Source organism: Dipodomys merriami, unplaced genomic scaffold (genome assembly GCF_024711535.1).
Source record: "Dipodomys merriami isolate MVZ:Mamm:240054 unplaced genomic scaffold, mDipMer1.0.p SCAF_6, whole genome shotgun sequence".
Classification (NCBI taxonomy): domain Eukaryota; kingdom Metazoa; phylum Chordata; class Mammalia; order Rodentia; family Heteromyidae; genus Dipodomys; species Dipodomys merriami.
The window spans coordinates 35,016,619-35,034,195 of NW_027206179.1; the positions used below are offsets into that span (position 1 = coordinate 35,016,619).

The following is a 17,577-nucleotide window of genomic DNA, read 5'->3' on the forward strand; positions in this document are numbered from 1 at the left end:
ACATTTTTGTTTCAGGAATATTGTTCTGAAGGCTCTAAAAACTTCTAGTAAGATGAAAAGTTTAATTGGCATGTAGAGCATAATAGAATTCTAATGATGAAATTTAGGTCTAACCTCACATGCGAGTTGGCCAAGGTTGCCAAGTTAAGGTCTAGCTAGAGCATCTTTTCAGGTAACATTTCTGTGTATTTCTGGGTTTTGTTTAAAAGCCCTTTCTTTAACCAAATTAGAAGTTACATAGAGGAAGATGACAAGGGTAGTGAGGAATTTGGAGCTATAATAAAAATGAAGATACTTAAAATTTTTATTTGGTAATGCATATATAAACAGTTTATAAATTACAAAGCTTCTTTGTATGGCATAGTATTTTCATGCTATACAGTAAAAAAAAAATTTTACCACCTAAAATTAACTTTAAAAAAAATTTTTTTTGTCGGTCGTGGGGCTTGAACTCGGCCTGAGCACTGTCCCTGACCTCTTCAGCTCAAGGCTAGTGCTCTACCACTTGAGCCACAGCGCCACTTCCGGTTTTCTAGTGGTTTATTGGAGATAAGAGTTTCACGGACTTTCCTGCCTAGGCTGGCTTTGAACCGCAATCCTCAGATCTCAGCCTCCTGAGTGGCTAGGATTACAGGTTTAAGCCACCAGCACCCGGCTAAAATAACTTTCTTGTGTAGAGTGATTTTCATTCTATGAAATACTTTTTAAAAAATTATTGTAAAGGTGATGAACAGGGTATAAAATGCTTTAATATGCATTTTCTCTTTTGCTTTCTTTAATAACTCTGTGAAAGGATATTAGCTCCAGTTTTTATTTAAGGAACTAAATAACAAACCATGAACTGGTTTGCTCAGTGATTTGACTATTACCATGTGGCTGAACCAAATCTAGATCCAGAATCTATTGACTCTAATCCTACTATTCTTTATACTTATTGTTCTGGTACATGTGTTTGGAAGGACAAAGAATTTCAACTTACTTGTTATTTCTCTTGAATGAAATAAACTTTGAAATAGATAGGATTAATAGTATATTTCTATTTAATTCAACTCAGAACAGCTGACCAAAGAAAGAACAAACTGATTTATGAGATGAAGTTTAGTCTCAAGGAGACTGCTATAGTAAAATTAAATCAGTTGTATGTGTCTCTTTTAATTTACTCTAAGATTGTTCACTAGAACTGAGGAAACTTCTGTGGCCCTGAACTGTTTGATTCCTATATACAGTTCATTTGCACATGGTACTTAGATGCTAAAGCCTGAAATGCACCTAGTGAAACAGATTATATACTTTATGAGTGAAAATCTTTTTTTAACACTTTTCTTCTAAATAAGGGAAGGGGTGGTTTGAAGCGTGGTGAAGATGTTGAAGGGATGACACAGATTTAAGATGCATTTATAAGTGAACTGTTTTGTTAATTGGCAAAAAAATACATACCTATAAATTAAGAAAAGCAAGGGAAGAGTTAGGTTGGGAGAAATGGGTGAGAATGTTGAAAGGGGTGACATTGATTAAGAGGCACTGTATCATAGATGTCTTTATTGAATAGCAACTGTTTTGTATAACTACTTAAAGATTATAAAAATACACAACAAAATCCACCTTCTTTTCTGAGATAAAAATTAAGCTATAAGACTGAGAGCGACTAGGAAAGCTACTCATTTTATTAAGTTACTCAGTTATAATCAGGGCAGTTTCTTTTTGCTTTTGCTTTTCTCTTTAAAAAATGAGTAGTTTTCATTGATTTAGGATTTGAAAACATGATTGCTAAATTTATTGTTTCTTTTCATGAATCTTAGATAATACCGTTTTGGTATCATTGTTATTTTTTCTCTTTATAGAGTTGTTTTCCAGTTTAAGAGTTCAAAGAAATCAAATAATGGTACAGATGTTAATGCTGGTCAGATACCCCAATTATTATACAGGTATTTTAACATGTTTCTAGTTAATAGATGTTTTATATTTTATTATATTGAAGTATAATCATTTAAAATATATGACATAGAGATTTTACTGAAGCATCTAATAAAGTTAAATATATTGACATAAGTGTAGCTAATTTCACAAAAATATTTAGCTCAGTTTGCATTTTGTAATTTAGTTTGTATCATGCTTATGTTATTTATCTGGTGATAGAATGAATTGGAAAATCCCTTATCATTGATGAATTTCTCACTTTATTGAAATATTGAAAAATAACTTCCTCATTTGATATTTATTACCTTTTAAACGTTATTTAGTATTTTTATCCGTTCACTGTAATTTAGACACACATATAGAGGCCTATGCAAGTATGTGTGTATGCCTACTTCTTGACTATTACAATATTAGAATAAAGAATTCAAATGCATATAAACTTATTCTCAGTAGTGTAATTTTTTACTCTAAGTTATAAAAATCAGAAAAAAAGACTGTTTCCTTATCTTCCTTTCCAGTAATCACTAAAAGAACCTGAAAGTTAAAAGCCTCAGTTTTCCCAAGAAAGAATGTTTAAAATGTAACCTATTACTGTTTTTGTTTATAACGTGTAGTATTATGAACATAACAAGTTTTGTTGTGCTACTTATAGGAACTATTGATGAATAACTTTTTAAAAATAACTTTTTAATAGCAGCATTAGTAGAGTATGTAACTTTTATGCTTTTATCTTTTTATGTTTTTTATATTTTTAACTTCACTAGCTATAGATCTGACAAAAGCCCAAAATCCAAATTATACAAGGTGCTCAAGAAACTAACCCTCATTCCCCCAATAAACTAATCAATAAATGGCAAAGGAACTAAAAGAAACTTCTCATAAGGAAAAGTAAGATTGGCCAATAAACACATGAGGAAATATTCAACATCCCTGGCCATAAAGGAAATGCAAGTCAAAACAACATTGAGATTCTATCTCACCCCAGTCAAATTAGTCAACCTCCAGAATTTGAACAATAGCAAATATTAAAGGAACCCTGTTGCATTGTTGGTGGGAATGTATACTAGTACAAACACTTTGGATGGTGGTTTGGAGATTCCTAAAAAAAAAAAAACCCCAAAAACCCTAAACATAAAACTATCCTATGATCCAGTATCTCTCTTGGGCATCTACTTATAACATTACAAGCCAGGATATGGTAAAGACACTTGTACATCTTGTTCAGTGCTGTACTATATGTATTATTCACAATAGACAAGTTATGAAAATAGCCTAGATGCCCTACAATAGATGAGTGGATCAGAAAATGTACTATATACAATACCATTGTACTCGTCCATCAGAAGAATATTATGTCATTTTCAGAGAAATGGATGGATCTAGAACAAATCATGTTAAGTGCAGTAAGCCAAGTTCCAAAAGACAGAGGGCACATATTTTCTGTCATATGTAGAAGCTAGGTCTAAACTTCATCTAAACATGATAAATTATATAGAGCTTTATGCGTTTACATACGAAGGGGAGGAATCCAAAGTTGTAACTTACTCCTCTTAGCATTTAAACGAATTCCAAGAAGTAGAAAAATGTTTTTGGTTGTTCTTTTGTTTTTTGTCTTTTTTTCTTTGGCGGGGAGTGAGTAAAGGGTGGGACAAAGAAATGGAGGAAAGAAGGGTAAGCAAATGAAGTCACTGTATTCCGTGTAGTCTATATAAAAAAATAAACTGACTTGTAGGTAGGGATGGGAAGTAGAAAGTGGGGGAAAGTGAAGGAAGGTGTGCTGTACTCACAACCTGACTTACAAAATTGTAACCTTTTTGTACAACTCTTTAAAAATAACAAAAATTATACAGAAAGAATTCATGTGATAAAAAAAATTTGTATAGCATTGGAAAATGTTTAAGAAAATATTCATATTGGCATTTTACCAGACAAAAGTTGTAATTATTTCATTATTACCAAATGTATATGTTATTAGTGTCTTCATCATAACTTTATATGCCTATCTATTGCCTTCAGACTTCCCACCAGTGATGGCAGTGCTTCCAAAGGCAAACAACAAACCAGTGAGCCTGTACACATTTTAAAGAGATCTTTTGCAAGAACTGTCTCAGTGGTAAGTAATTAAAAATTTTTCAGATCTGTTCAATTCTGAGTGTCAGTCTAACAGTTTCTCATCAGAGCTTTATAAACTCAGGTACACTTTTGTACTACTATTTGTATTATAGAAAACGATAATGTGCACTTAAGTAATGTAAATTGGAGGTTTCGATTATGTTTTTAACATGCTAAACTATCTAAATATAAAATAACTGGTAGATTTTCTAGTATACATATGCAGAAGGCATTAGAAAATGAAGGACTAGTACAAGATGTAATTGTTACTGTAATTGTTAGGAAACTAAGGAGAGTTGTGTATGTGAGAACATGCTGAACTATTGGTCCTCCCCATTATATAATTAAAGATGCACAGTGCTATTTAGGTTATAAGTGCAGAACTGTGATGTAACTGACCAGTAAGTCTGAGCTAATTGCTCTTTCATGTAAATTCTTATGTAATTTATCTAAGTTATATTGTCATTATTATGAATTTCTAATAAAATAAGTCATCTAAAATGCTTTGAACTGTAAGGCAGGCACTACATGAATATGTAGCTAGTTAAATGGAATTTTTCCACCAATCCTCCCACTTTTATGTAGGCAGTTTGCTTCTAGCCCTGCTTGTTGCTGTTTATTTGGACATGAAGTATAGTGAACTTTTTTTTTTGCCAATACTGGCCTTGAACTGTAATACTCCATATGTCAGCCTCTATGATTATTGAATTGGAGCCACCACTGCTCAGCTTTTTTCACCCTTTTAAAATTTAAATCATAGAATTAATATATGTGACTTATAGAAATGGGATAAAATAAAGATAGAACTATACTCACAATGTTAAAAGATTTTCCCTCTAATTTCTATTTTTTCTTACCACTATACCGACCTAGTACATGTATACTTTTATATAGACAGAGGTTATGTATGTATTTATACAGCATGTTAGACCACATTTGTTTTTATAATAGTTTTTAACTTTAAACTTTTCCTGGACATACAGCTTTCTCTGTTAGTACTTTTGACTCGATCTTTGTTTACATGTGATCCTGTAATCATATTATTTTTCAATTTTTCTTTTCATACAAGTTTATTTTTCATTTTCTTATTCTTACATTTTTTATAAGAACTTCATTAAATTACCGATAATTCTAAAACTGTGTCCATTTAAAATTAGATTTAACTTTGTCAAAATGACTTTCCAAAAGAGCTATGGTAATTTTCACACTATTCTTTGAATAATATACTCCTTGATACCTTTGTTCAATTTTAGTATGAGTTAAATATCTTTTCATGTAAATAAGAATTTTTTTGTATTCTTTTAAGTACCTTTTTTCTGTTCTTACTAATTTGTTTGTATTTATACCCAAATGGCTGTAAGGTTATTAGGTAATTATAACTTTTCATATAAGAAACTTACGCTGTCATTTCTTTAATTCGTTTTCTTTCTTTTTTGTGTGTTATTGAGGTTTGAACTCAAAATCTTGGGCTTATTATGTAGATGATCTGCCACTTGAGATATGCTCCTATCCCTATTTTCTTTTTAGTTTATTTTTCACATAGGGTCTTGCTTTTGTCCAGGCCAGTCTAGGACCTTGATCCTCTTTTCTATGCCTCTCACAGAGTAGAAATTACAGGCATGTGTCCTTATTTCCAGCTAACTTTTTGCCCATGCTGGCCTTAAATCATCCTTCAAATCTCTGCCTCCTGAGCAGCTAAGATTAGAGATATGAGCCACCATGCCTGACTATAAATTCTCTATTTGATTTACTGTTACCAGAAGTCTGTGATTTAATGGAAATGAGTGAGCAAAGTTCTCTGCTTTGAGATTCAGATTCATACAGTATCTATAATAATGTAAGTAGGATAAAACCTTCAGGCTAACTAGAATTGTGAGTAAAGTTCACCTCTAAACTCACATTGTAGCATTAAGTAAACCTAAATACAATTTTCTTTAGTATTTTTTTCTTTTTTCTTTTCTAGGTTCTTTTCTTTCCTTCCTTCCTTCCTTCCTTCCTTCCTTCCTTCCTTCCTTCCTTCCTTCCTTCCTTCCTTCCTTCCTTCCTTCCTTCCTTCCTTCCTTCCTGCCTGCCTGCCTGCCTGCCTGCCTGCCTGCCTGCCTGCCTGCCTGCCTGCCTGCCTGCCTGCCTGCCTGCCTGCCTGCCTGCCTGCCTGCCTGCCTGCCTGCCTGCCTGCCTGCCTGCCTGCCTGCCTGCCTGCCTGCCTGCCTGCCTGCCTGCCTGCCTGCCTGCCTGCCTGCCTGCCTGCCTGCCTGCCTGCCTGCCTGCCTGCCTGCCTGCCTGCCTGCCTGCCTGCCTGCCTGCCTGCCTGCCTGCCTTCCTTTCTTCCTTCCTTCTGTCCTTCCTTCCTTCCTTCCTTCCTTCCTTCCTTCCTTCCTTCCTTCCTTCCTTCCTTCCTTCCTTCCTTTCCTTCTTTCTTTTCTTTCTTATTGTAAAGATACTGTACAGAGGGGTTACAGTTACATGAGTAAGGTAAATGAGTACAGTTCCTGTTGAGCATTGTTATCCCCTCCTTTGTTTTTCCCCTACTATCCCTTCCCTCCCCATCTCCCCAACTCCTCCACCTCCCCACAAGTTGTAAAGTTCATTTTCAACATAATGCCTTCTACATTTCATTGTTACAATGGGTCAACCTGTATCTTGTTTCAGCATTTTATTTCCATTCCCCTCCCCAAATTAGAAAAATGTATATACAAGATGCAGGGCACCAAATTCTTCAGTATTTTCTACATGATTACATGATTTTTGTTTACTATTAATTTGCTTGTCCAAAATTGGCTATATTTTCTATTATAAATTTTGATATGTAGACATGAAACAACTTATTTGATACTATCACTGATGCTAATACTAAAATATTTCTGTTTTAATCATTTTGCTATACTGACTAAATAGAGTTTAATTTTCCTTTCAAATAAATTTGCATTTGTAAGTGTCTCTTTTTGTAAATGTCCTGGTGTATATGATAAGTTAGAAGACTGGTGGCAAGAAAACTATCTTTGTCACTGTTGTTTTTAATGTATTATGTGATTTTTTTTTGTTTCTTCCCCCTTGGTATAACCCCTGTTTTCACTGTATTTGATTCTGGTGCCCTGCATCTTGTATACACATTTTTCTAATTTGGGGAGGGGAAGGGAATTAACAAAATGCTGAAAATAAGGATACAGGCTGACCCATTGTAACAATGAGATGTAAAAGACACTGTGTTGAAAAAAATCTTTACAACTTGGGGGGGGGGGTGGAGGGAGGAGTTGGGGAGGTGGGAACCGAAGGGTTGGTAAAAAACAAAGGAGGGGATAACAGTGCTCTTTACTCATGTAACTGTAACCCCTCTGTACAGTGTCTTTACAATAAAAAAAAATTAAAAAATCTTTTAAGAAGGTAAATGTTGGCTAGGTGCTGGTATCTCACTTTTGTAATCCAGGCTACTCAGGAGGCTGAGATCTGAGGATTATGGTTCAAAGTCAGCTGGGGCAGGAAAGTCTGTGAGACAGACAGAAATGTTGCTGTGACTCAAGTGATAGAGCACTAATCTTGAGCACAGACAGGCTCAGGGACAGAGCCTAGTCCCTGAGTTCAAGCCCCAAGACTGGCAATAAACAGACAAATAGATAAAAAAAAGGTCAGTGTTGAAGAACATTGTTTTTGTAAATGCCAACCTCTATTCTTAATGGTAACTTAGTAAATGAACTTTAAGACTATCCATTATTTGGGCTATAAAAATTCTTGATGTAAAGTGATTCTGAGATTACCTTTCATTTGGCTCAATTGTATGTATGTTGTCATTTGAACTCAATATTGTCTTGTTTTTCTCTTCTGTATTAGGAGTGTTTTGAATCCTTGCTGAGTATTCTTCACTGGAGCTGGACCACATTAGTCTTAGGGGTTGAAGAACTTAGAGGATTAAAAGGATTCCAATTCACAGCTACACTTCTAGATTTAGAGAGACTGCGCTTTGTGGGTACCTGTTGTCTGAGGTTATTGCGTGTGTATACCTGTGAAATTTACCCAGTATCAGGTATGATGAATTTTTAAAATTCCTTTAGAACAAAACATTTGATACATTGAGAAAGTTTAAATACAGATAACCAAGAGTTTAATTAAAATCTAGCCAATGCCTCTGAGCCACCTTGCTGAGTATATTGTGTTAACAAATGTATTATGTTAAACAAATTCTGCCTAGAAGAAATGTTTTCAAAAAGTAATTTGGACTTAATTCCTGAATCACTTTTTTTTTGTTTGGATTTTTAAAAGAAATAATTCTGGTACACATCTTAATATTACATTATTTGTAGATTATGAGTTTTTGTGATTTTAGCTGTGTAGTAAATTGCTGATTTGTATAGATAGTTTTCATACATACATAATATTTTACTTAGCATTTTCTTTTTTCCACCTTTTTCTCTTAAAGCTGCAGGAAAAGCAGTTGTGGAAGAAACAAGCAAACTAGCAGATTGTATTGGAAAAACTAGAACTTTGTTAAGAAAAATCTTGTCAGAAGGAGTTGATCACTGCATGGTGAAGTTGGATAATGACCCTCAAGGATATCTTAGCCAACCCCTGAGTCTCCTTGAAGCTGTTCTTCAAGAGTGTCATAATACTTTTACTGCCTGTTTTCATTCCTTCTACCCAACTCCTGCATTACAATGGGCTTGCCTTTGTGATCTGCTGAATTGTTTGGATCAGGTAATTTAAGGTTGTCAAGTGTTTGCTGAGAGACCAATATAATAGTTAATCCTTTTCACAAGAAATATTGCAGTTACATCTCTTTAACCTTCAAGAGATCAGTTAAGAAATTTGGTATGTATGCCATATGATCTGACTTGAAAAGTTTATTTTCTGTTTTGTTATATTTTAGTTATAACTGACAGATGCATACATAGAGCTCCTGATTTGCGCTTTGAACCTATAGGTCTGTGTGAGACAGAAAGGGGGACAATATAGTAGTTTGTGAGAACAAAGAGAGCAGACCCTGGACTTTGATGCCTCTACATCTGCAAGAACAGAAAGGAGGGACGTGGGAGGGAATCATTACCAAACAAAATCTACAAATAATTTAGCATGACCAAGTGGGGTCTATTTTAGGAAGTACAAGTTAATTTAACTTTCAGAAATCAGAATTTGCCACATTTTTACTGAATAAAGAGCAATTTGATCTTCTTAATTGAGAAAAAAATTGACAATTGTTATATGATGATTAAAAGTTAGCAAATGTAACAAACTAAGATATAATGAAACTTCATCAGTCTGATAAAGAATGTTTATTTAAAAAATCTTCAAGCCAGGGGCCAGTGGCTCATGCCTGTAATCCCAGCCATTCAGGAGGCTGAGATCTTAGGATTGTGGTTTGAATCCATCCTAGGCAAAAAAGTCCCCATGGGACTTATCTTCAATTAACCACTCAAAACCCAGAAGTGGTACTGTGGCTCAAGTGGTAGAGGCTCTAGGATAGCCTAGACCCTGAGTTCAAACCCCACATTCAACCAAAAGAAAAAATAAATCTTCAGCTACTACCTAATGTTGAAATATTGACTATAACTCTGGGAAGAGAGAATGTGCTCTCACCACTTCAATTTAGCATTTTACTAGAAATCCTAGCTTTACCTCAGCAAGCCACTCCCTCCAATTCATTGTCACTACCAAGCTATCCCAGACAACAATAGATCCATGTACCATGATAGTGTGTTTTGCTACTTGATTTTCTGGGGTGAGATTATTTATTAGTGTATAACTTAATTTTGCTCTTATTCTCAGCCTTGCCAGCCTGATAAGATTATTTTCTTCCTTGGCTACTATAGACTGGTTTTAGCAGCTTTGATTCCCCATATTGAATGTTGCTCTGCATTTAATGATTAACTTTGTAATGCAGATACTTGAACTATGTTATATATCTATATATATCTATATGTATATGATTTCTATGAATTAGAAAAATTTTAAGTATTTTGTTGTAAAATATGTAAGTGCTACTACATACTACTTTTTGTAAGAAAATTCTTGAATGTTGGTAGCATGCTTTTACTTTCATGAAATGTTATAGCGTAGAATTACAGTTTTCATCATTTATTATTTGAGAAATAAAGGTTATAGTGTTTCCTGGAAGTCACCTTTTGATCTCTCCCACTGAAAATAGTGCCAGAAGAGGATTGTGCAAAAGCTTTTCATTTATTGGAAGACTGGAATCTGATTTTTATTGATGATACTTCTATTTACTCATCTTCATTGTGTAGTTATAAAGTAAAACACAATCCCATAATTATATTTTAAAGTATTGGTGTAATTCTTTTTATAACAAAACAATTTGAGTGAGTGCTAAGATAATTTTTTTTAACTTTTTTATGTATCCAAAATTTTGGATTATATTTATACAGTATTTCTTGGTGGTGGGGTATCTTGCTTTGTTTTTCAAAGGATATCCAGGAAGCGAACTTCAAGACATCAAGTAGCCGACTCCTTGCAGCTGTGATGTCAGCTCTGTGCCACACTTCTGTTAAGCTGACTTCTATTTTCCCTATTGCATATGATGGAGAAGTACTGCTGAGATCTGTTGTTAAGCAAGTTAGTACAGAGAACGACTCAACACTAGTTCATCGTTTTCCTCTTTTGGTGGCACATATGGAAAAGCTTAGCCAGGTAAGTTTTTCTTAAAAATCTATCTAAACTGAGTTTATATCTCTAAGATGAAAGAAATGGAGAACTTTAGAAAAAGTGTAAAGTAAGTAGAGCTAAAACAACAGACATAGATAACATTCTTCAATAATTGCTTCTGGTTTATTCTAGAAAGTTCTACAGGGAAAACTAACTAACATGAAACCATATATACTTACTACTTAGTTGATAAGAACTTATCTGAAAGTGAAAGTGAAAAAAGTAGAAAATAGATTATAATTATTATACAGTAACAATTTATGTTGCAAGAAGAAAAATGTGAAAAAAATTTCAATGACATAAAAACCAAAAGTGATAATGACACAATGGGAAGAAAACTCAGAGAGTGAACATAATATCTTTGTAGAAATAATAAAAATAATATTAACATGGAAAACATTTTGGCCTTTAGTAATAAAATATTAATGAAACGGATATCAAAGCATTTCTAGAAAATAATGAAAAATTAATTTTTCCTTGTAAGTTTCTATGCGGTGAGACTATAAAAATGCAGCCTTACTATAAAAAAATACAGCCTGAGCAATTCCTTGGGTGTTCTTAAGAGTGAACATGATAATTTTAATCATTTGACTTCATTATTTTCTAGGATTTACCTTGGGCTACTTACTGGAACTCTTTTCTAAAATTCTAATAGCTAGTGTGTGCTGTTTTGGATTTCTATGAATCATATCAACAGACTATTAACATGATATTTTTGGGGAACCTTCTTATAATCTTGGCAGCTACTAATTAGAAATTAAAAAGGTGTAAATAAAAATAAACATGCCAATACTTTTTTTTCCTTTATCTTCCTTCATACCCAGTAAAACAGCACAGAATTCTTTATTATAGAGTATAAATGGGGACTGACTGTTATCAAAATCTAACATATCTCTATTCTAGACAAAGGAAAGATATGAGATAAAATAATTGGAGTTTCAGTTAATCAATAACTGATTAATTTATATCCAAATAAACTATATATATTAGAATTTAATCAAAATGGTATAGGGATCTTATTCAAATGCTAATAGAAATAATTTAAATTTGAGAGATTATTTCAAAGTGATTTTTGTTTGTATGTTTGAGCCAAAGATTGTATGTTAGGAATAAGAGTGTCCTACAACAATGCTCACAATGATATGAATGAAAATTGAAATAGAAAACTTCCAAATGAATTGAAAGTGTATTTTTTGTTTTTTTCATATACTGTAATTTGGTGGTATATCTACTTATGATACTATGCATGTTACATTCAGATTATATTTACTTATGACACGTATTTTGTTTTTTGTTTTGTTTTTGTCCATTCTGAGGCTTAAACTCTGGGTCTGAGCCCTGTTCCTGAGCTTCTTTTGCTCAAGGTTAGCACTCTACCACTTGAGCCACAGGGCCACTTCTGACTTTTCTGTGATTTAATTGGAGACAAGAATTTCACAGAATTTCCTGTGTGGGCTAATTTCAAACCTCAATCTTCAGATCTCCTGAGTAGCTAGAACTATAGGCATAAAACACCAATTCCTGGCTTAAAAGTGTGTTATTTATATAAACGATTTGCCTTCATAACAGACTGGCTTAACTTTGAGGTCCCTTTTTATCCAGATTTTTTTTGATTTCCTGGAGTCTGTACTGTATATTATAAAGCAATAGGGAATGTAATTGTTGTGGCAAAACTTTCCCAGAGGGCAAAATAATGTTTTTTTTGTTGTTGTTGTTTTGAGCTATTGTAAGTAATACCTTTAATTTCATACTCAAATTGGTTGTTAACTTTCCTTTTAATTTTTTTTTTAGAGAAAGTGAAAAGGTTTATTGGTTATTGTGGCCTCCTAATAAAATTGAATGCATTTATTCTATGTCTCCTGTGAGTTTGTATAGATATACATATGTATGTATATATGTATATATATCGTAAAGGTGGTAAAGAATTTCTGTGTGGCCATCAACTAAATTAATATTTTCCAGTATTCTGAAAAATACTTTTTGTTTTAACATAGACTTATATTTTCTTATAATTTTTTTATTGGCAAAGATTGAATATTTATATTTTCTCAGAAATTGAATACAATAATAATTGTAAAAGCTGCCTTGGATTATGTATATGTACAATAGAATTTAGTGGTTGCTTATGCCTGTAATCCTAGCTACTCAGGAGGCTAAGATATCATGATAGGGGTTCAAAACCAGCCTGGACAGGAAAGTATGTGAGATTCTTATCTCCAGTTAACCACCAAAAAGCCAGAAGTGGAGGTGTAGTTCAAGTGGTAGAGCACTACTCTTAAGCAAAAAAGCTTAGCTTCAGTGCCCAGGCCTGAGGAGCAATGTGTACATGTACACACACACACACACACACACACACACACACACACACACACACACACACACAATTAACATTGTAAATAAATGATTTTCATAGACTGTTTAGGATAGCTGTGTCTCTATACATATTTCAGAAATAATTAATTGAAGTATCCTATAGGAAAAAGAATTTAAATGGAAAGAGTAGTTTTACATCTGTGACACAAGATTATTACTGAGAAGACCAAAAATGAACTCAGTACTGGTAGTTGACCCTGTAATCCTAGCCACTTAGGTGGCCTAGTGTTGAAAGATCTTGGTTCAAGCCAGGCTGGGAATAAAAATTTCTAAGACTTCATATCTAAAAATAACAAGCCAAAGCCCAGCTGGAGGCTGGCTCAACCGATGGGTACCAGCTGAGCGATAAAGCAAGCAAAATAAGTACAAGGCTCTTGAGTTCAAACCCCAGTATCCCTCCCTCCCTAAAGAAGAATAAAGACTCAAAGCTAATAAAAAAAAAACAAACATCATGTTAAAAAATGATACTATTAGATTACACAAGAGCCTAACAAAAAGCAAGAATCTGGCTTTTAAGGGCTTAGTAAAAAGAGAAAAATTTTCAACTGAATGCTCACATGAAGGAAAACAAAGCAATACTATAACACTTTTTCTTCTCCTGTCATGAAGAGTGAAGAAAATATCTCAGGGATGACAAGTTTCCGTGAAGTTCTAGAGAAAATGCTGGTTATTGTTGTACTGCCAGTCAGGAACAGCCTGAGGAGAGAAAATGAGCTTTTCTCCTCCCACCTGGTCTCTAACACGTGTGGATTGTTGGCCAGCATCGTCAGTGAACTGACAGCATCTGCCTTGGGATCTGAGGTAATGAGTTATATTTTGAGATTAAGTAAGTAACACATGTTTAAATTTTGTTTCCTTTTTTGTATACTTTGGCATTTTAGAAACAAATTTCAAACTAGAATAGCAATAGCACTACACAGTTAAAAAATTTCCTTTGAATTCACCATTTTCTTGCCTCTTTGATACCCCTTGTCTGTTTCTTTATTATTAGAATCATTCTCATGTGTATTGTTCAGTGACAGCAAGTACATTCACCTTATATAACTGCTGTTCAAAGTTTTAAATGTATCAAATGTTATTGTTTGAGAAAATCCCTATGAAATAATTTTAAATGCCTTTTATATATCTGTAAATTATTTTTCTTCAATATATAGTATATATGATATAGTATGTATAGATTCATAGTGATATTTAGGTTTCAGAATTTCTGAATGGTCAACTGGAGAAAAATTTTAATGTTTTTCTCTGGAAAGAATTTCGTAGGTTTATTGGTTAGGTTAGACCTTGAACTAAGAGGCTGTTGACAACCTGGGCAGAAAATGTTTATTTTAAATCTTCACTCAGTCTATAATATATCTTATTTCATATTAAACTCTTCTAATGAGTACTGAAGGATTATCCTCGGTGAACTTGGTTTTTTAATCAAAATGAATGATAAAAAATTATAGGACACCCAATATTATATAACCTTAAGAGTTAGCTACCAAAGTCCTGGTGTAGATTTCTATATTTCTTTGTCAGATCAGTTTCTAAATCTTGCTATATTCATAAATATCAGTCATTTCTTCTCTTTTATCATAAAAATGTCACTGTTTACCTCAGTGCTATTCAAACTTTGGAAACAGTCTCTATTCTGTAAATCTTAACTGGAAATTAATAGACCAGAGAGATGGTCTAGATGAAGAATGAAAGTGTGAATATATATCTTAAACCTATCTGCAGAATTCTGGAACTCTGTGTAATATACGTAGAAAACTACTGGCCTGTAGAATGCTAAATTTTTGGTACCAAAATGAGTTGCTATTGCTATTAGTATGTTGCTACTGTGATAACATTTGGACCTTGTAAGTTAAATGTTTGACTGAGAAAATACTCTCATGGGATATTAATTTGTGACTTGGGAATGATCAAATCTTGCATTAATATGGGTTAATAGCCTAATAAAATACTTCTTTAGGAAGACGTAAACCCATTGTATTATTTTATCAGACTGGATAGTTTTGTTACAGATGTTATTAGTAACACTCAAAAACAAACTACTCATGTGATTGTGTGTGTTTTTCATAGGTTGATGGGCTTAATTCTCTCCATTCTGTAAAAGCCAGTGCTAACCGATTCACCAAAACAAGCCAGGGAAGAAGTTGGAACACAGGGAATGGGTCCCCTGATGCAATCTGTTTTTCAGTAGACAAGCCTGGAATAGTTGTGGTTGGGTTCTCTGTTTATGGAGGAGGTGGGATTCATGAATATGAATTAGAGGTGTTGGTTGATGATGTAAGTATCATAGCATTCATTCTGCTATATGGGCTATATGTCAGAGCTGGTGGGTCCAGAGCAAGCTATACATAGATGGACAACATTAAATTCAAAGAGTGAAAGGGAAAGATTTTAATTGTAATTGAAAACTAGAAAGTATATAGCTAAGCCTCTAATCATAAGTCTGAATACTTTCGTTTTTGCTGTTGTCATTTTTCATTAAATGAGGTTAGCGTTCAGGTGACTTATTACCTCTGTTAGTGATAAAGCTGTTTTGTCAGAGTGCTAATGAATATTCTTAGTGAATATAACTTATTGATTGATTTAGATACTGTTAATATATTCTCAAAATCAAAGTGTTTGGGTTTTATAGTTGTATTATAATAACACAGTTATTATGTAAATTATTTTCTAATAAATAGCGATCTATCTGTAACTTGATATTTTGAGCAATTAATTTGAACTAACTCTCTAATTCATTAAGCTCTGTAAGTACTCTTCTTATGAAGGAGTTATAATAGTTTAAGACCTCATGTGCTAATCTCTTCAGGAAATAAGAGAAAATGAACAGTTTAAAGTACCTGGAAAGTTAACTGCTAGCTAGGCATAGTGGTAAGCCTAGCTATTTGGGAAACAAGGCAGGAGGAAGGAAGGCAAAAAGAGGGGTAAAAAAAGTAGGAAGGGGAAAAGAGGGTATAGGAGAAGGATACCCTAGGTTAAATTTCTAGCACTTAAGAAAAAAGGAGGGAGGAAAAGAGGGAGACAGGAAAGAGGTAGAGATAGAAACTGCTTTAAAAAAGCTAACTGTAAGTCAAGATTGTTCATACAATGAAATTAAGAGTTTGGTGGCTTTTGTTTTGATGTCTTCGTTAGAGTGAGCATGCAGGAGATTCCACTCATTCCCACAGGTGGACATCTCTAGAATTAGTCAAAGGAACTTACACAACAGATGATTCACCCAGTGACATAGCTGAAATCAGACTTGATAAAGTTGTTCCCTTAAAGGTAATTTTTAAAAGTTTTGTTTCTTTTGTGTGCAAGAGATACTATGTACTTCAAAAACTGAGACGTATTCCATGAATTTTCATAATTAGATAGGGCTTTTCCTAAGTTATTATTTATGTGTGACATTGTAACAGTGGGCAGAAGCTAGCTATACTAGTATTCAAATTCTATTTCCCTACTAGCCAATTATTTCTTTAAGGATTAATATAATTAAGCCATATATTTAAGATATTTATCATATTTGATTCATTGAGAACTCAATAATATCATCTATAAATAGAACAAAGAGTTCAATAAAATTGCCCAGTTTTACTTATAGAATTCTTTTATCTCCTGTACATTATAAATAAATATAAACATCTGTTTACATCTGTTTTACATCTTTCTCTTAAAGGAAAGTATTAAATATGCTGTGCGCTTGAGGAACTATGGAAGCCGTACAGCCAATGGTGATGGAGGAATGACCACAGTTCAGTGCCCCGATGGTGTGACCTTTACATTCAGCACATGCAGCTTGAGCAGTAATGGCACAAACCAAACTAGAGGACAGATTCCACAGATACTCTACTATAGGTAGGTGCATCTACAGAGAGATATGGTAAAATATTCTAAAGTCCTGTAACATACAATATACTACCAAGGTCATTTTTATTGTTGTTGTTGAAATATAATTCAGGTCTTTGTTAAATGTTTGTCAAAGAGGAAATTGGTCTTATTTAAAGTAGCATCTTCTGATACCAAAGCTTTGTTTTCCTTAAAGGCCCTTTTCAATTTGTGAAGCTAAGTAATTACTGACAACTATAAATAAGAGGCTTACTTATTAAACTTAACAATAGAATAAAGTTCAGAATCATATACAGATTCTACTGTAAGATCTCCTTTATAATTTCTATGATGAGATAATGTTTCGCTTACTATTGTCAACTACTCTTATCTTTCCTCATGTTACAGGAGTGAATTTGATGGAGATTTACAATCCCAGCTTCTGAGTAAAGCCAATGAAGAAGATAAAAATTGTAGCAGAGCTCTCTCTGTGGTAAGCACTGTTGTTCGAGCTGCTAAGGACCTGTTGCACAGAGCTCTTGCTGTGGATGGTAAGACTGTCTTTTTTTATCCCCTCCACCCCAAATGTCATTCCTTTACTTGTGTGCAGTTACTGAATTGAAGGCATTTTATAGAATCCTGACTATTTTGGTTATCACAGAGTGATAAGCACATTAAATTTGGATCACTCATGCTCTTTGTACTCTAAAGTATAGATGGTAT

At 33.6% G+C, this 17,577-nt stretch overlaps 1 protein-coding gene across 14 annotated transcripts in view; it reads left to right on the forward strand.

Annotated features, from left to right (window-relative positions):
* Positions 1 to 17,577, forward strand: part of Mycbp2 (MYC binding protein 2) — a 242,592-nt gene that overhangs the window by 107,203 nt on the left and 117,812 nt on the right. For 11 of the 14 annotated variants that reach the window (XM_070002776.1, XM_070002777.1, XM_070002783.1 and 8 more), the window contains 10 exons: positions 1,842 to 1,925; positions 3,934 to 4,030; positions 7,855 to 8,047; positions 8,441 to 8,715; positions 10,441 to 10,662; positions 13,660 to 13,851; positions 15,118 to 15,324; positions 16,180 to 16,311; positions 16,706 to 16,884; positions 17,263 to 17,405. In XM_070002776.1, coding sequence (XP_069858877.1) covers positions 1,842 to 1,925; positions 3,934 to 4,030; positions 7,855 to 8,047; positions 8,441 to 8,715; positions 10,441 to 10,662; positions 13,660 to 13,851; positions 15,118 to 15,324; positions 16,180 to 16,311; positions 16,706 to 16,884; positions 17,263 to 17,405 — 1,724 coding nt within the window. The remainder of the gene's footprint in view (positions 1 to 1,841; positions 1,926 to 3,933; positions 4,031 to 7,854; positions 8,048 to 8,440; positions 8,716 to 10,440; positions 10,663 to 13,659; positions 13,852 to 15,117; positions 15,325 to 16,179; positions 16,312 to 16,705; positions 16,885 to 17,262; positions 17,406 to 17,577) is intronic. The other 3 variants (XM_070002778.1, XM_070002785.1, XM_070002790.1) reach the window with 1 other exon arrangement.